At 38.7% G+C, this 17716-nt stretch overlaps 1 protein-coding gene and 5 non-coding genes across 6 annotated transcripts in view; 1 reads left to right on the top strand and 5 right to left on the bottom strand.

Moving 5' to 3' along the window:
- The window catches only part of LOC135464082 (uncharacterized), a 70530-nt gene that overhangs the window by 10243 nt on the left and 42571 nt on the right, over window positions 1-17716 (top strand). The window contains 1 exon segment of the mRNA XM_064741569.1: window positions 12083-12160. Within this exon segment, the coding sequence (XP_064597639.1) occupies window positions 12083-12160 (78 nt within the window).
- Trnag-gcc (transfer RNA glycine (anticodon GCC)) lies at window positions 53-123 on the bottom strand. Its single transcript has one exon. It is a non-coding gene; the product is annotated as a tRNA-Gly (tRNA).
- Trnag-gcc (transfer RNA glycine (anticodon GCC)) lies at window positions 542-612 on the bottom strand. The gene has a single exon. It is a non-coding gene; the product is annotated as a tRNA-Gly (tRNA).
- On the bottom strand, window positions 1717-1787 carry Trnag-gcc (transfer RNA glycine (anticodon GCC)). Its single transcript has one exon. It is a non-coding gene; the product is annotated as a tRNA-Gly (tRNA).
- On the bottom strand, window positions 5662-5732 carry Trnag-gcc (transfer RNA glycine (anticodon GCC)). Its single transcript has one exon. It is a non-coding gene; the product is annotated as a tRNA-Gly (tRNA).
- Window positions 6860-6930, bottom strand: Trnag-gcc (transfer RNA glycine (anticodon GCC)). The gene has a single exon. It is a non-coding gene; the product is annotated as a tRNA-Gly (tRNA).

Genomic DNA, 17716 nt, shown 5'->3' with positions numbered 1-17716 from the left:
ACAGAATGTAAAAAAAACTTCATCATTAGTATATATATGTAAAATAGCACCATGCATCGGCCGGGAATCGAACCCGGGTCACCCGCGTGGCAGGCGAGAATTCTACCACTGAACCACCGATGCTTCACGCTTGCAACTCACTTATTTGCCTATTGTTTAATTGTCATTGGTGAAACTTAACATGCTCTATCGTTGCTATACATTTACAGTTAATCTGAATGAATGCATCACAACGTTGAAATCCGCGAATATATCTTCAACTGTAAATATGGTAGTATGTGTAAACGGCACACCCTTACAACGTAGCCGTGAAGGCCAGCGCAGCACGTGTTACATATAAATAGGCCTAAGGGTGTCCCACGTACGTACTGCGTACAAACATTTACGTACTTTACAGATCATCGGTATGAAAATTGAGCACTCAAACTATACGCGACGACATAGCTGACCCTTGATTTACACATATTAATACACACTTGCGACAGAATGTAAAAAAAACTTCATCATTAGTGTATATATATATATATGGAAAATAGTACCATGCATCGGCCGGGAATCGAACCCGGGTCACCCGCGTGGCAGGCGAGAATTCTACCACTGAACCACCGATGCTTCATGCTAGGACTCACTTATTTGCCTATTGTTTAATTGTCATTGGTGACGTCAGAACACTTAACATGCTCTATCGTAGCTATACATTTACAGTTAATCTGAATGAATGCATCACAACGTTGAAATCCGCGAATATATCTGTACTGTAAATATGGTAGTATGTGTAAACGGCACACCCTTACAACGTAGCCGTGAAGGCCAGCGCAGCACGTGTTACATATAAATAGGCCTAAGGGTGTCCCACGTATGTACTGCTACAAGCTTCTAGCTTGGCTGTCTGATCTACATATTGATGGTAGGTTAGGGTTCTAGCTTTAACTTCTCGTAAACCCTGACCACTAGTTCTAGATTAGGGACATCGAATAAATTGCAATTCAAATCAATACAATTCTTTTTTACCCAGTTCCCGTGATGTTACAGTTGGAATAAAACTGTAACCGATGCAAGCTGATTACAGACCATGTTTGCATAAACCAGAATTCTCCTGGTGAGCTAAACATCTCCGAGACATGGTAGCTGTTTTTACATTGTTTTCATGTGACCGTTTTTTAAATGTGATGACAATACAAGATTTAAATAATTTTAGACCTGCGACTAATTGCAGTTACTATACCTGCATTTTGTTTTTACCTAAATCGGCTAAAGCCATTTTGCCAGGTGGGCGTGTAATTAGCTACTATTTACGTATTTACATGAACAGTTAGAATAAGACCCTGAATGAGGTAAATTGACACAGGGTCCTATTTCATCGGTTACGTGTGACCATTTGCCAACTGCCGTCACTGCTCTGGTTTTACCCCCTATGCTGTAGTGAAATAGTATGTCGATGATAGTATTCTATATTTAACACCGCGCTCTACAATAGCTGTATTATTATTACGGAGGCAAAAAGACTCTAGTTTTACCTCCACGAATGCATATAGATCCACTTTTTAAGACATGTGGACGAACATTTACATACTTTACAGATCATCGATATGAAAATTGAGCACTCAAACTATACGCGACGACATAGCTGACCCTTGATTTACACATATTAATACACACTTGAGACAGAATGTAAAAAATTCTTCATCATTAGTAAATATATGTAAAATAACACCATGCATCGGCCGGGAATCGAACCCGGGTCACCCGCGTGGCAGGCGAGAATTCTACCACTGAACCACCGATGCTTCACGCTAGCAGCTTACTTATTTGCCTATTGTTTAATTGTCATTGGTGACGCCAGAACACTTAACATGCTCTATCGTTGCTATACATTTACAGTTAATCTGAATGAATGCATCACAACGTTGAAATCCGCGAATATATCTTCAACTGTAAATATGGTAGTATGTGTAAATGGCACAGCCTTACAACGTAGCCGTGAAGGCCAGCGCAGCACGTGTTACTATATAAATAGGCCTAAGGGTGTCCCACGTACGTACTGCTACAAGCTTCTAGCTTGGCTGTCTGACCTACATATTGATGGTAGGTTAGGGTTCTAGCTTTAGCTTCTCGTAAACCCTGGCCCCTAGTTCTAGACCAGGGACATCGAATAAATTGCAATTAAAATCAATACAATTCTTTTTTACTCACTTCCCGTGGTGTTACAGTTAGAATAAAGCTGTAACCGATGGAAACTGATTACAGACCATATTTGCACTGTGTATACGTGAGATTATTAACCAGTTATCACTTTATCCTTTCTGCTCTGCTTTTTACCCTCTATGCTTCCCCGGGGCCTTGCCCAATTTCCTCCCACTATATCGCTGGCACCGTCGTATATAAGTGAACTGTTCTTGAGTAAGGCGTAAAAGACCAATCAAATTACGTCTTTTACATAGGGTAAACTCTAACTGTATCATACAGTCTAAAGTGAACAAAGTTTTAGTTTACAAGTCTAATACCGTACGAGGCAGTTTAAAATTGTTGTACGTGATAGTGTGTCTGAATGGCACGCCGCCTTACTTTCTCGTCCCTATTTCTTGATCAGTCGAAATAATTTATGATATCTTAAATTCATTTAATGATATCAAGAAATCAGTTCATGCTATTATGATATGCAAGATGTCATTAGTTGATTAGTGATATGCGTAATACTAATTATGCAAAAGGGAAATAATTCTGTGTAAGCCATGATGTTATAGGAGACGTGTCAGTTCTTTGCTACTGCTTAAACACTTACAATTTTCAGAGTTAAACTAAAAGCTTAACTGAGGTAAACTGACAAGAGGCAGTACTTCACCGGTTACGTGTAACCATTTTCACACTGCTCTCGCTGCTCTGGTTTTACCCTCTGTGCAGTATTTTTTAAAAATATATTGTATTCCTGCATAAACCAGGATTCAGCTGGTTGACTAAACACCCTCCATTCCCCAAAGACACAAGAAACGCCTAACACAGTCTATATACACCCAGTTCATGGCTTGTCACGTTCATGTGATCAATGACTCGGGTGTAAATCATACCCTGTCTCTTTGGTAACGCCAAACGACACAGATCCATTTCAGTCATATTTATGTCATAAAAATAAAGTGTATAATCTTCCGGACTCTGGCATAAAAGAGGCAGATTTATGTGCAGTAAATCCTGTATAAAAGGCGACATAGATCGAATGACAGTATACCGTAAAATACGTTATGGACAGCTGTATACCTTTATGAGTCAGTAAGTGCTTGACTGAGGCGACTTAACGAAGGAAAGTAAGCCGCCCAGCCCGAGCCATTATACTGATACGGGTCAACCAGTCGTTGGCTGTGACCTTCATGCTGAACGCCATTCGAGGAAGTCCCAACTTCCTCCTTTAAAGTCGTACTCGTGTGACTCGCCCCAGGATTGATCCTGGATCTAGACCTCCCGAAGCGGACGCTCTACCAACTGTGCTATCCGGGTCGGTCTATACCTTTATGTCCTGTATAAAGCGCAAGGCAGGTTGATGGACTGCATATCGTCAGGTTCCTTTAATTGCTTTTGCGGTTGATGGACGCAAAGTCCCACAGGTTTATGATCATTTATTTATTTATTTATTTATTTATTTATTTATTTGATTTGTGTTTTTTCGTTCTCAAGAATATTTCACTTATACGACGGCGGCCAGCATTATTGTGGGAGGAAACCGGGCAGAGCCCGGGGGAAACCCACGACCATCCGCAGGTTGCAGGCAGACCTCCCCACGTATGTTTATGGTCATACATTATACCATAAAATCACAAAGGTTGATGGACAGTGTACCACAGAACCCCGTTATAGTTTCTGATGGCTTCGGGAAGCAGATTTGAATTATAGTATCATAACTGTGACATGTATCAATCAGTAGCATCGATATTTTCGCAATATACGGTGAGAAAAAATGATTAATGGATACGTTTGGGTTTTATGTCTTAATATACTGTTTAGGATGTGCCCTTACATGTACACAGGAAAGTTGACAAAGCCATCTCAGCCGTCTGGTTGGGTGTAGAAATGGCTTTAAACTGCAGTTTATGATCTTAGATCTTAACGGGCAGGCAGGAAATTAAGTGGTCTGCAGCTGTGACGTCAGCGGAGATATGTATTAAAATATCTATTGTATCTATTGTATTGTATATGTATGTAGATCTACATACGATATGTCGCCGTCCTAAATTGTATACCTTTTCACAAAACGTCACAAATATGTTTTATGATGGAAGATTATATTTTGTGCATATATATCGGAATGCACGGGATTTTACTGTCGTATTTTACATCTTTCTCACTTTGTCTACAAGAAATCCACTTAGCAGTCAAATTTGACATCTGGTTGTCCTTACAAGGGGAATAACTTTACCCAGCCACGCGCCTGCGGGATACCGCACTACGATTTTGATATGTGTGTCACATGAGGACAGACCTGATAACTAAGCGCATATGTGGTGAATGCGCTGGTTTATTCGTGCAAAGTGTTGTTATTCAGTAATTCTAGACCAGTGACGTATAAAAAAAATTTCAATTATAATCACTGCATATTTTTTTTATTCACCTAACTCTGCTTAACCCATGGTGTTATGGGTGCCGATAGGGCGGGGAGAGGACTGTCATCTTACACTCTGGATCTATGGACAGTTTAATTCGCAGCGCAAATGACATACTTAATTTTGATAAACGACAACTTACAAACTAATGTAGTGTAATTTTATACAGCATACAGTATAGGTTTTTTTTACGTTTTTTTACTGATTTTATTTATTTATTTATTTATTTATTTTATTGGTGTTTAACGCCGTACTCTAGAATATTTCACGATAGCGATGGTGGCCAGCATTATGATGGGAGAAAACCGGGCAAAGCCCGGGGGAAACCCACGACCATTCACAAGTTGCTGGCAGACCTTCCCACGTACGTACTGATTTTTATGTGCCTCGAAATATTCCTTGGGTCTTTGTTGCATCACTGAAAAATATAGATGGATTATCTGTCCATGATTCCGTTTTAATTTCTTACTTTGTATACTAGTGTTTTCTTAGGTTTTTGGGGGGGTTTGTGTTCAAGGTTGCTTTTGAAACTGATCTTGGGATTATACTGGCCTTTATTGTTTATGTTATTTAGGTATATGAATGTCAGCTACGAAACCGGTCCTTTTAACAAGTTGACCGCGTACAGAAAGCTAACGGATATGACATCGTGTTATATTATAAAAAGTCCACGAACACACTATGTATTTTATAATACTCTCAATATTAGACAAGCCAAGGCTTTTCCCTTCTGTTTACAAATTAGACCAGCATGTTACCTACCTGACCGTAAGTGCTAAGGTCTTGCATCAGCCTGCGGGCGATCGTGGGTTTCCCATGGTCTCTGCCCGGTTTCTTCCCACCATAATGCTGGCCGCCATCGTAACAAGTGAAGTATATCTTGAGTACAGTGTACAACACCAATCAAATAAATAAAAAAAATTGTAACCTGAGTAAAATGAAAACACTAATGTTCGGCAGTAATGCATAGTTCATCTTCATTAAATAATGTAATAATATACTTTTAACAATAGGCCAAAAATTAGGCTTTGAAATAGAAACAAAAAGTTAAATAAAAAAAAATAAAAGAGAATGCATCGGCCGGGAATCGAACCCGGGTCACCCGCGTGGCAGGCGAGAATTCTACCACTGAACCACCGATGCTTCACAGTAAACAAGCTCTTCAGTACAACCATTTAACTTGGTGTGTAGCTACGCAGACAGCTGCCAGATGTTACAGTGGGGAAATTTATTGGGAAGTATACACCGTAATTATCCTAAAATGCGCCTCAAAAAGTACATTTCTAGAAGCAAAATATCACAAATTATTACTTTTCGTGATAGATCTCAATCTTTTCTACACCTTCCGAACTGACTTCTGAACAGCTTTCTAAGATCAACTGAACTCTTACAATCAGATAAAACAAGTAAATTTTTGATATTTTTACATCTTCATTATATAGTTTCTGTGTGGTTTATATTGAAGAAATGTTTTGCTAATTGGTTTTGCGATTATTGATCCAGCTAGAACGTCATTTATGGTTGACCACTGGTATAAGAATGTCTGATACGATATGCTGAGTAACTCCAGCACGAAGAATAAAACCAGAGCAGCGACTACATCGCGATAGGTGTCAAATGGTCAAACGTAACAGTTAAATTTATGCGTCGAAATGGACATTCGTATACCAGCGTCAACCAATGAGTACGTTCCATGTCAATAATCGCAAGGCCAACTCCCAAAACGACGTATAACACAAACCACCAAAGAACTAGGAAAGTATATTCAGTATGAAAATAGGTCGGAATCATGCAAAGAGAGACAGTGAAAAGTTTTCATTGATGTTGGAAAGACGCAAGGTATGTCCTTGGTGACTAAGTGAAATCAGTATTCGAATCGTGTACCATGCTAGAATGTCAGTTATCAATAAAAAAAATTGGTGCGCTTTGATTACAACTATTCACGTATCGAACGCGGCGATCTAATTCAGCACGATGAATTTACGGCCAAGTCAGACCTGTTGTCAGTTTACTTCAGTTAACGTCCCCTCGCAGCACAACAAAACTAAACGACTATAGGACTCTTAGTAGAATCAGAATTTAAATTTCAGCTTAAAATGAAATGAAAAATTTGTGTGATGAAATGTAACCTTTCTGCCACAGCATTAAGGCGAATTTCTTTAAACAATTGGGTTATACACAATAATTAGCGCTCAACATCTGAATAACCATCTGGGGTAAAGATGCAAAAGTTGAAAGAAAAGAAAGGATAAAAAAAAAAAAAAAGTAACTGCATCGGCCGGGAATCGAACCCGGGTCACCCGCGTGGCAGGCGAGAATTCTACCACTGAACCACCGATGCTTCACGTTATGAATGGTCTTCTGTAGAACTGTTAACTTGGCGTTTGACTACAACGACAGCTGCCATATGTTACAGTGGGGAAGTGTGTTGGGAAGTTTATACTGTAAATGCCCTAAAAAAATCACCCCATAAAGTACATTTTTATATACAAAGGACTCAAAAGATTACTCTTGATAGAGTGTCACCCTATTTTCCAAACAAACGTCAAAGCACCTTTGTAAGACCTTTGTTTAGATGAAAAACAGGCCAGCATACGTTAATTGACTGAAAATCCTTTATATATTATAATTCCTGCATGGCCGGGTAAAGAAACTCTTTACTATTATTACAACTCTTGTATTATAAAATTCTTTGTATTCTGAAGAAAGATATTATATATTTGTTCATATAAATGTGTGTTTTTGGAAAGTGGGCGGGGGGGGGGGGGGGGACATAAAAAGATGATATCAAATTTTGAAGCATCGTTGAATTCTCAGAAACATGACTTTTGATTGATTTCATATGTATGGTTGTAGGGCCCTATGGCGCCATTAAAACTCTTCACATATAGGAATTTATTTCGTTTTTTTTTAAGGAAACTTCATTAATGAGATGTAAAAGTATTGTGTTGTGGAATAACTATCTTTATTTAAGAACATCCAGTCACAAACATGTATCTAATATAAAGTACGCAGTGTTATGGAATATAGTATCTGAGGTCAAGGTGACATCGAATAATATAGGTCGTATATGGGCTCGTACTGAAGGCTCCATCTTGAGTTACACCCTAGCCTTACAATCGCATTTGTGCTTCTCAGAGCTGATATTAATTTTCAAGTTTAAGCTACCAGCCAGACGGTTATACCAATCAACTGAAACTCTTCTGTTAAAAAATCAGACTCTCTTGAAACGCAAAGCCATCTTTATATCATTTTAAATCGTCTGAGGGTTTCTGTGACCAGTTCTTCTTTGTTACAGAGAGGCCAGTTGTCACCATATGCACAAAACATTCTCTGCTTGTCCAAAATGGCTGTCTCTTGCAGCAGGGATTTTACTTCGAACATAACAGGGTCTTGACTGAGTAATGCCAGATGTTACATTGCTTGAACGCGATACTCTACATGAGATCAGTTGGCTTATTGTTAACTGTGAATGTAACGTGTGTTACAGGAGTTTATTTCCGGGCATCAAACGCACAGAGAAGTGTTTTAGTCGAAACAATGCGCACGCGCTATTGCTGCTTGACGTACTGTGGTATATCACACAGAATCTCTATACGCATGCTCACTGTTAGAGTATAGGTACATCGTAAGCTTACGTAACATGTCGCACCACCCGGTAACGTGGCCCTGGTTTCGGATTGCAACAGCCAAAAATATCAGATATATATGGATGTACTGGTCGCCATAGCAACGCATTCTCAGATTGTCCTCCGGATGTATATGCGCGCTCGTTGATGTAAGGCGCCACCTGTTGGCAAAAATATTAAACCAAAAAGCTAAATTTGGCTTATTGTGATGTAACAGGTTTCTGACTGACTGAAATATCTACATCTTACAGAACACCGTGTTCTATTCACCAGAAACGCTCATGTTTACTCAATCTCGCCCATTGTGATGTACTCGAAGAAAACTCTCCTGTTTCCGACTTTACCTCTATAAACATTAAGTTCAGACACTTACCCTAGTTGGCTAGCATCTTTTCCAGCCGAGATAATCGCCAAGATATGGCTGAAATATTGCCAATGTAACGTTAAACCATAATCACCCATTCTAGCCTAAATAATACATACGTTAATCCCTTACTGCTCGATATTAAAGAATACAACACGGAAAGTAAAACCAGAGCAGAAAGGACAGTGTGACAGTTCGTAAACGGTCACATGTAACCGGTGAAATACGGTCCCTGCTCAGTTGATGTCAAGCGGGGCTTTCGTCAGCAACTTATGCTTAATCCGTGGTTAATCCTGCTTAATAACCTTAATAAAAAAAAGCAAAGAACAAATCAAACAGCTTAATAAATAAATAAATAGATAAATAAATAAATAAAATAAATAAATGAAAAATAAATAAATAAATACTGATGTGGTACACTAAAAAATCAATCTATTAAATTTAATAGAAAGTCCATTATCTAAGTGTTGTTAGCATGTATTCTGTTATTGCAGCAGCTTATTCTGTTAGATATAACACACATATTCTATTACTTCAGCATAACCATTCTGTTAGACTAACAGGATGTTATGTTGAATATGACAGAATATTGTGTTATAATGACAGAATACATTCTAGCAACACTCAGACCACATATTTTTGTTAAAGTTAACAGACTAATTTTTTGAGTGTAGTATGAGATATCTGGCTATGCGGTACGGTAAGCAGAGATAGATCTATCGTTCTCGGTTAAATGAGAAAAAAGGGTTTTGTAAAAACCATCTGTGTCTTAATATAGATTTTGTTGGCAGAGTTTCAGTGCATGGGGTTTATTTAGCTCCTCCGTATTTTTCATTGGTGCAAAATGAACAGAATGTAGTATTCCTCTTAGAGCACAGATGTCGCAGTTTTCTGGCATGATTTTCAAGTGTTAAGAGTTTTAAGGAATTATGACATCAGTGTGTATATATATATGTGACGTGACGAGGTTGTATTGTCCAGCATGGGCGACTACGTTGCATTATAACACCAGTATTTACTTTTTTCTTTTACTCACAGTGAACGAAATGCTAACCGATCATGAAAACCATATTTGGCATTAGCATGAAATGGCCTTTCAGTTCAGGAGCCCTCTCTTTTAGCGCTTTGGCGTTTGTTTATTTATTTGTTTATTTATTTATTTTACTGGTGTTTTACGCAGTATTCAAGAATATTTCACTTATACGACGCGGCCTTTCCGACCGGACGTGGGAAAGTCTGCTAGCAACCTACGGATGGTCGTGGATTTTCCCTGGGTTCTGACCGGTTTCTTCCCATCATAATGCTGACCGCCGTCATGTAAATGAAATATTCTTGAGTATACGGCGTAAAACACCAATCAGATAAATAAATAAATAAATAAATAAATAAATGTACGACGCGGTCAGCATTATCGTGGGAGGAAATCGGGCAAAGCCCGGAGTAAACCCACGACAGTCCAAAGGTTGCAGGCATACCCTTTGGCGTTTGTCACTGAACCTGAAGTTGAAATTCTCACGAAAAACCATTGGGAAATAGTTTAAAGGTAAAAGTATCATATAGGTGATATTGTCATATCCGTGTGATAAACTATATAGTCCAGAACGTCACTCTGTCAGTCCGTTCGAACATCCATTCATCTGTTAGATGTACGGATTCAGGCGTTTATCCTGTGGGCTTAAAAACCACCATCAGTCAAATATTCGTAGAATTGGCATATTGCTGTGATGCTATAAATATCTCGCAGAATGTTCCATTCGGGATCCCTGGGGGTGAAAAGCAAACTCCACAGTCCCTAAGATTCGCCTTAGGCAACATGCTGCAGTGTTGCATACAAAGTCCTAAGAACTCAGACATCCGGGGATTTATAGACTAAAGCGAGAAAAACATGTAAGCGAGTGAATCAGAGTTTAGTAGTACTAGGTGCCAGGTAAAACTGAACACCCAAATGGGTGTTTTGAAGTGTTTGATGCATTCCTTATATCTCAAGTAATTTGATTTGTGTTCGAGAACTCAGTTTTCATATGAATAAGCTTTTTGTTTTTTGGAGAGTTAAATCTATTTGCTAGACATTTTGTACCGTACTCTGGAATTTTTCCTTACATGACTGTGGCCATGTTAACGGGGTAAGGAAAACAAAGTACTCAAATTAAACTACCTCCATCCAAAGTGCTTGACAAACCTCCTGACGTAAAGTCTCGGACCGTGCCCTGGTGGATAGCGTACTAAGGTAGCATATTAACCCAGGAGTCCCTTATCAATGCGATTGCTGTGAGTTCAGCTCATGTTAGCCTCCTCTCTGGCCGCACGTGGGAATGTCTTCCAGTAATCTGCTGATGTTCCTGGGTTTCCTCCGGAGCTCTGAATTGGTTGTTTTGTATTCACCAAGAGTTTGACGCCACCAAGGATGCAGCCTCAAGGATTTAACCCACACAGGAGCGGTGGTTTTCTCTGGCCTGTGTCCGATTCCATCCGCTGATAATCTTGACCGCCTTCATGTAAGAGTATCTGACATATGCAGTTTAATTCAACACCGCGGGAAACAACAAAATGGATATAGAAGAAACTTTATTATTAATAAAAAAATATTAATATTGGGGGCGTCCGTGGCCGAGGTGGTTAGTGTGCCAGCGAGGCACAATGGCCCAGGAGCTTCTCACCAATGCGGTCGCTGTGAGTTCAAGTCTAGCTCATGCTGGCTTCCTCTCCGGCCGTACGTGGGGAAGCCTGCAGCAGCCTGCGGATGGCCGTGGGTGCTCCTTGGGTACTGTCCGGTTTCTTCTCACCATATTGCTGGTCGCCATCGAATAAATGAAATATACGGCGTAAAACACTAATCAAATAAATAGGTATTATAAATATTTATTTATTTATTCCATTAAAGTCTTACGTTCTACTCAGTAAAATTTCACATATACCTCGGCGGCCAGCATTATCGTGAAAGGAAACCCACGGACCATCCGCAGACTGCTGACAGATCTTCATTCTAACATGAGCTGGACTTGAACTCACAGGGATCGCATTGATCAGGGGCTCCAGGATCATATACTGCTATACCACGCTAACTACTAGGCCACGGGGTTCCCTTACCCGTTAATAATTGTTCAACAAACAAATATGACAAATATTCAACCTTCTGTATGTGGGATGTGTATACGTTTTCTAGCCAGATGTACAAATACTTGCTCTGGTGGTATGCCGAGAATTTCAGGTGTTTTACTTGTATTTGTGGCCCTCTACTCCAGTGTGCAAATACGTCAGTGGTAAATATATCGCGTTTCCCTGGCCACTCCAAGCAAATGCCGATCGTGAGCCCGTCTGAGCCTCAAATCAGCGTCGAACTTTGTACTTCATTCTTTGAACTTCATATTAACTTTCTTCTTCGTGAATAAATGATTAAATAAATTAATAAATTAAAAAATTGTATAGCATGACATTGTATGATATTGTACTGTCAATCAGTGAATGGATCATTCAATCAACCATTCAATATTGGGTTTCAGCTGGACGAAATGCAGCAGCAGTTGATCAAAGCGAAGCGCCAGTTGGAAGACAGGGACCCCGACGATATGGAGAGAACGGTAAGTTCAGAGTGGTCTCCCTTAGCTACACGCTTGACTAGGATCGACTACATGGACAATGTTAGTTAGTCCACAGGCATTGTTGTATAACGTAGATCTGTAAGCGCCACTGATATGTTCACAGGTAGATATGGTTTAAAAGCCTAAGAGTAAAACAACGCAATAAACTAGTGTGAGTGATGGTTGATGGCCCGATTCATATACATATATTATGTACGGGTAAATTTCTGTTTAATTGCGTTTAATTGAGCACCGTCAATAAAAATTTTACCTCTTCTCCAAACCGCCAAAGAAGAAAAGAAAGAAAAATCAGAGAAAAGGAATTAAAAGTAAAAACATCCTCCCCCCCCCCCCCGAAAAAAACAAAAAACAAAGCAATAACAACAATCCCCCCCCCCCCCGTCTAAAATCACTTTTTTATACAAACATAAAGCTCTGTTTTTTAACACACATTTCCGGAACAAGAAATTTATTGTTGTAAACGTTCGGACCGTATACAACTTTCATAGAATAGGTGATAGACAATATATAGTTCAGACCACTGTCACTGTTTACACTGAGCGCTACAGTAAATCATACACGTCAGTTCGATGGAAATAATTTTTGTACATTATTATTTTTGCTGCTTTCTGTGCAAAGCTTTGGTTTTTCTCAAGACAAACAGTTTATGAAGAGTGGTTTTTGTACACTTTTTCATTCTGTGGAATATATTGCGCCTCACAGGGGATTTAATTAGTCCTTGGCGTGGCACCAGACTTTGCTTTTTGCGCATGTTTTGTCTTGTTTAATTACACCTATGTATTTTCACCCTATTTCTAAAATCTCATTGGTTCGCGTGAAATTTAATGTGTTGTAGGGTATGGACGTCGTCATAGACAATTAAAAGGACGTCAACAAAGTCAATGAATCTTTTAAAATGGACACATACAGTTGTTAAACGAACTGGAAATTTTCCACTAAAAACACTCACAGGAATTGTTCCAAAATAAATGGCCCTACCGTTCATATAATATATGAACAGATTAGTTATATAATGACCCCCGTTATAGGGCTAGATAGTTTCACTCAATATATACAATTAAAAACAAAAGTAGAGAGTTTACCTTTTCCTGATAATATTTCTCGAACATACTATTGCTAAAAAATGTGAAGGGACAAGGGATACCGTTAGACTGTTCGCGATGTGCCATAATAAACGCCAAAAACACCATTACCGTGCAGACATTTTGCATGTATACACATGAATATGTTGAAGTGCAATTTGAAAATTTTCTTTGACACTTTTGACATTTGACTAATTAAATTACGACTAAATCCTCTCTGTACATAGTTTCTATCTTCAGGTGTCTCACTGTTTTTGTAAAAAAATACTTATATGAATTATTTTATTAAAGACATCGAATATTTATAGCTGTGGCTCATTCATACAGACCAGTTCATTTGAACAGTAGCATTATTTGTGTACTCATGTATCTCCACATGAGGAACTTCAAGCCAGTATACCTAACGTAATTCAGAATTGTTCTCTTTTAATTTATTTTTCTGAATGTACCAGCTGCATGCGCCGTTTTACTGCAATTTGTCAGTGGTTTTCAAAATTACATGTGTTTTTTGTACTTCATATTATTAATACACTGTCTTTGCATCCGACACGTGTTCAGACTCCATCAATTGTGTTTTGTCTGATTAGTGAACTGTTTCCACAAGCACTCAGTACTAACATTCGTGTTTTGTGCACAGTTTACTCCATTTTCAGAGAAAACCACGGCCAAACTTAGCTGTCATTTTACAGTGGTGATTAACATTGCGAATGTCAGGGTGGTTATTTAAGTCTTATGATCAAGTCGTTATTGAATATTCATTTACATTGAACATTTATCAGAAACCAGTACAGATGGAAATATTTGTGATAACGCTCTCAAGTTTTCGTCTACTGACGAACCTGACCGCCGTTCTATGGGTAAAAAATTGTCCGGCCCGACGATAAGCACAAAAAAAAAATAAACAAATAATCGACAGAGGGAATAAAAGCAGAGCATCGACGACAGTGTGATAGTTGTCAAATGGTGACCGGGACGGGTGAAATTAGATCTCTTATTCCGATAGTATTCCAACTGATACAGCCCTAAGCACCATGACTGATACAGCCCTCAGCACCATGACTGATACAGCCCTTAGCACCATGACTGATACAGCCCTCAGCACCATGACTGATACAGCCCTTAGCACCATGACTGATACAGCCCTCAGCACCATGACTGATACAGCCCTTAGCACCATGACTGATACAGCCCTTGGCCCCATGACTGATACGGCACTAAGCACCATGACTGATATGAGGCATATATATATGCCTCATTGGAGTTTCTTAACATGGTATGTTGTCATCATATATACTGAACAACAACGTGACAACAATGTAGGGAGCTCCTGACATCACTCTCTTAAAGAGGCTGAATACAATTCGTGTAAAATAGAGTAAAACCAGAGCAGTGACGACAATGTGTAATGTTGTCAAACGGTCGCACGTAACCGGTGAAATCCAACCTCTTGTGAATTTACCTCAGTCAGGGTTTTATTCTGACTGTTCATGTAAATGATTAAACCTGTATTGAAAAGGTTGCAACATATGCCCTCCACCCCCACCCCCCCATCAGCAAGGCTTAAGTTCAATTAGATGTAAATAACAGTGATGTTAGTTGGCGTTTATTTGACGTCACTCGGATTTCAAAATACTGTGAAGTCATCACATTTAATATGTACTAAACTGTACCATGAAACTGATAAGGTATTGAGGACCACACCAGAAGTAGAAAAAGTAATAACGCGTTACCCTTCATTGCTGGAGGACCAAATGAAGGACGACAAACCGCTTTTATTACTTTTTTTTAAAAAGATCTTGCATTGTGTGTGCTGTTTGCCTATTTTGTTTTCCCTGACCAATAGGTTGCAACACAAAGAACCAAGGCCACTGGTGTTACCTTGTGTCTTGTGTTTGCTTGTGATTTGAAAGGTTTCATTGAATATGTTGCACCTGCTTTTGGTGTGAACCGTTTAAAGAGGGCATATATGCAATTCACAATCTGTTTCATGCCCACTATATGTTACATATCTGAAAAATATTTTCCTGACATCGGTAAGGTTATTTAGTTTTGACGTAACCGAAACATTTCACTTAAGTGACGTTGTACGGGTGCAGAAAACTGGAGATAATACGGTTAAACTTTAAAACCTGTGCGGTGTCCAACAAACCTTCCGATGTGAAAACAAAGCAAACTGGCAATCCAGCTGAATTCGGGAACGCTGGCTGTGATTTAAATGAAGCACTCTGGGCGATTCATAAACTAGGTATACACATGTAATGCTTTCGTTGAAAAGAGGACATTTATGTCCGCTTTCTATGTTTAATTTGTACATACATATATCACTGCTGATTAAATGGGACTTCATGTTGACTTCATCATCGATCGACACAAGTTACATTCAAGAACCAAAAATGAAGGATGCGTGTTTCTGTATGAATCCTGGCCTTAGGCTCGCCTGCATTCAATTTAGTTCTATTGTTGAAGAATTAAGAATTTATTAAAGGAGAAAAAGTCGAGTGAACAAAAGTCGAGATCTGGCTTTGTTCTTTCACATTTGCAGTCAAGTGTATATACTGCAGGTTTGTAAAAAATCTCTTGAACTCTCTTGATAAAATACAGTATACGATATACGATACGATACAATACAATAAAATTTGTATAACACAGAGAGTAAAACAAGTAGAGCGACGGCAGTGTGATAGTTGGCAAATTATCTCAGTTAACGAGCGAAATACAGCCTCTTGTCAATTTACTTCAGTAAGGGTTTCATTCTAACTGTTCATGCAAATGCTTAAATAGAGGCAATTTCCACGCCTTCTATAGCATAATGGCTCAAGCAGAATTAGGTAAAACAATGCAGCGTCAATAATCTAGAATTACTCAAAATACCGTATTGTCTTCACATTTAACATATGCAATCATATTAACCGATGCCGAAGGACATGGCCTCGTGAATCCTAGAGCAGAATCCTGGTTTCTATCTTTTACATGTACATACCTGTATCACAGTTGATTAAAGGGTACCTCATGTTTATATCATCATCGATCATTCAGGAACCGAAAATCCTTCCGTGGAATTTCTTTGATTTATGTTGTTTACCAAGCTAAAGGGAGGAAATAGGTCCTCTACAGGTTCAGTAGATGCGGGTATTTATTTATTTTATTTATTTGATTGGCGTTTTACGCCGTACTCAAGAATATTTCACTTATACGACGGTGGCCAGTTTTTTGGGTGGAAACCCGTGCACAGCCCGGGGGAAACCCACAACCATCCGCAGGTTGCTGACAGACCTTCCCACGTACAATGCGGGTATGGAGAGGCTTCACTAAACTAGTGAGAAATAATGCGACAAAACAATGTTTTCTGTTTCTTCAGCTTGGGTGTATGAGTTGTCCTCACACAGTATGTATATACATCTTGACTGTAGCATGCCCACTTGCAGTTGCCACTTTACCTGATGATGAGGAAACTATTCTCCGAAAGCTAGTAATATTGGATCGTGTGGTACATAGTGTTTATTGTCGCATTGTTTCTTGCTCTTCCGGTTTCTGTGTCAATCAGGCTCTCTTGCATTCAATTTAGTTCCATTGTTGAAGACTAAAGCTTATATTAAAAGGAAAGCGTAGTCGAATAAACATTATAAATCATGTGAAAGATCTGGCTTTGCTCTTTCGCATTTGTATTCAAGTGTGTATCTTATGGTAGGGAGACATATTCCACGCTTTGTCTGTATACGTTAGTTGGTCATTCTTTGTAATAGAAGTTATATAATGTATTACATTGGTCATTCTTTGTAATAGAAATTATATAATGTATTACATTATGCTTATCCCTGACCTTTATTTTTCTTTTCCTTCAGGAAAGCGAATTCTATCCCAAGACATTGCCCAACCTTTCAAAATAACATTTCCATAGCAATAATAAAGAATCATGTTCATAAATACAATAAATGAGGGTCTATTTGTCCATGTGATACTTTAAACCGTTATATTAAGCAAAATAAAATTCATACCCTGAAATATCCATACAGTTTTTCTTTAAGGGTTGCTAAATTAAATAGAATTTCTTTAGCAGGAAATTAGCTAGTGGTCAATCGGTTAAGAACAGTCAAGATAAAAGACAAGACTTTGCTTAAGATCTATGAGTCCATTTTCCTATTTGTGTGATAGTCCTAAGGGGTTTGATGAACCTAGCGATCGAATGGTTTAGTCTTTCCTTTAGAAAAGCGAATTTTATCACAAGACAGTTCCCGATAAACAACAATAAACAATCGAATAGTTTAGCCATGTAATATTCAGTGTAAACTTGGACATTTTCACACACTTCTGTATATGCTAGCATTTTTGATTTTTTTAAAAACAGAATGTGCATTTCAAGGGGTTAAAGTGTTAGCAAAAAGGAGATTAATGTAAAGCAAGAGTAGCAGTGTGATAGCTGGTAAATGGTCACACGTAACTGATGAAATCCTGC

Source organism: Liolophura sinensis, chromosome 3, assembly GCF_032854445.1.
Source record: "Liolophura sinensis isolate JHLJ2023 chromosome 3, CUHK_Ljap_v2, whole genome shotgun sequence".
Classification (NCBI taxonomy): Eukaryota; Metazoa; Mollusca; class Polyplacophora; order Chitonida; family Chitonidae; genus Liolophura; species Liolophura sinensis.
Note: the sequence above shows the minus strand (reverse complement) of the source record. Positions and strands in the feature narration are given on the sequence as shown.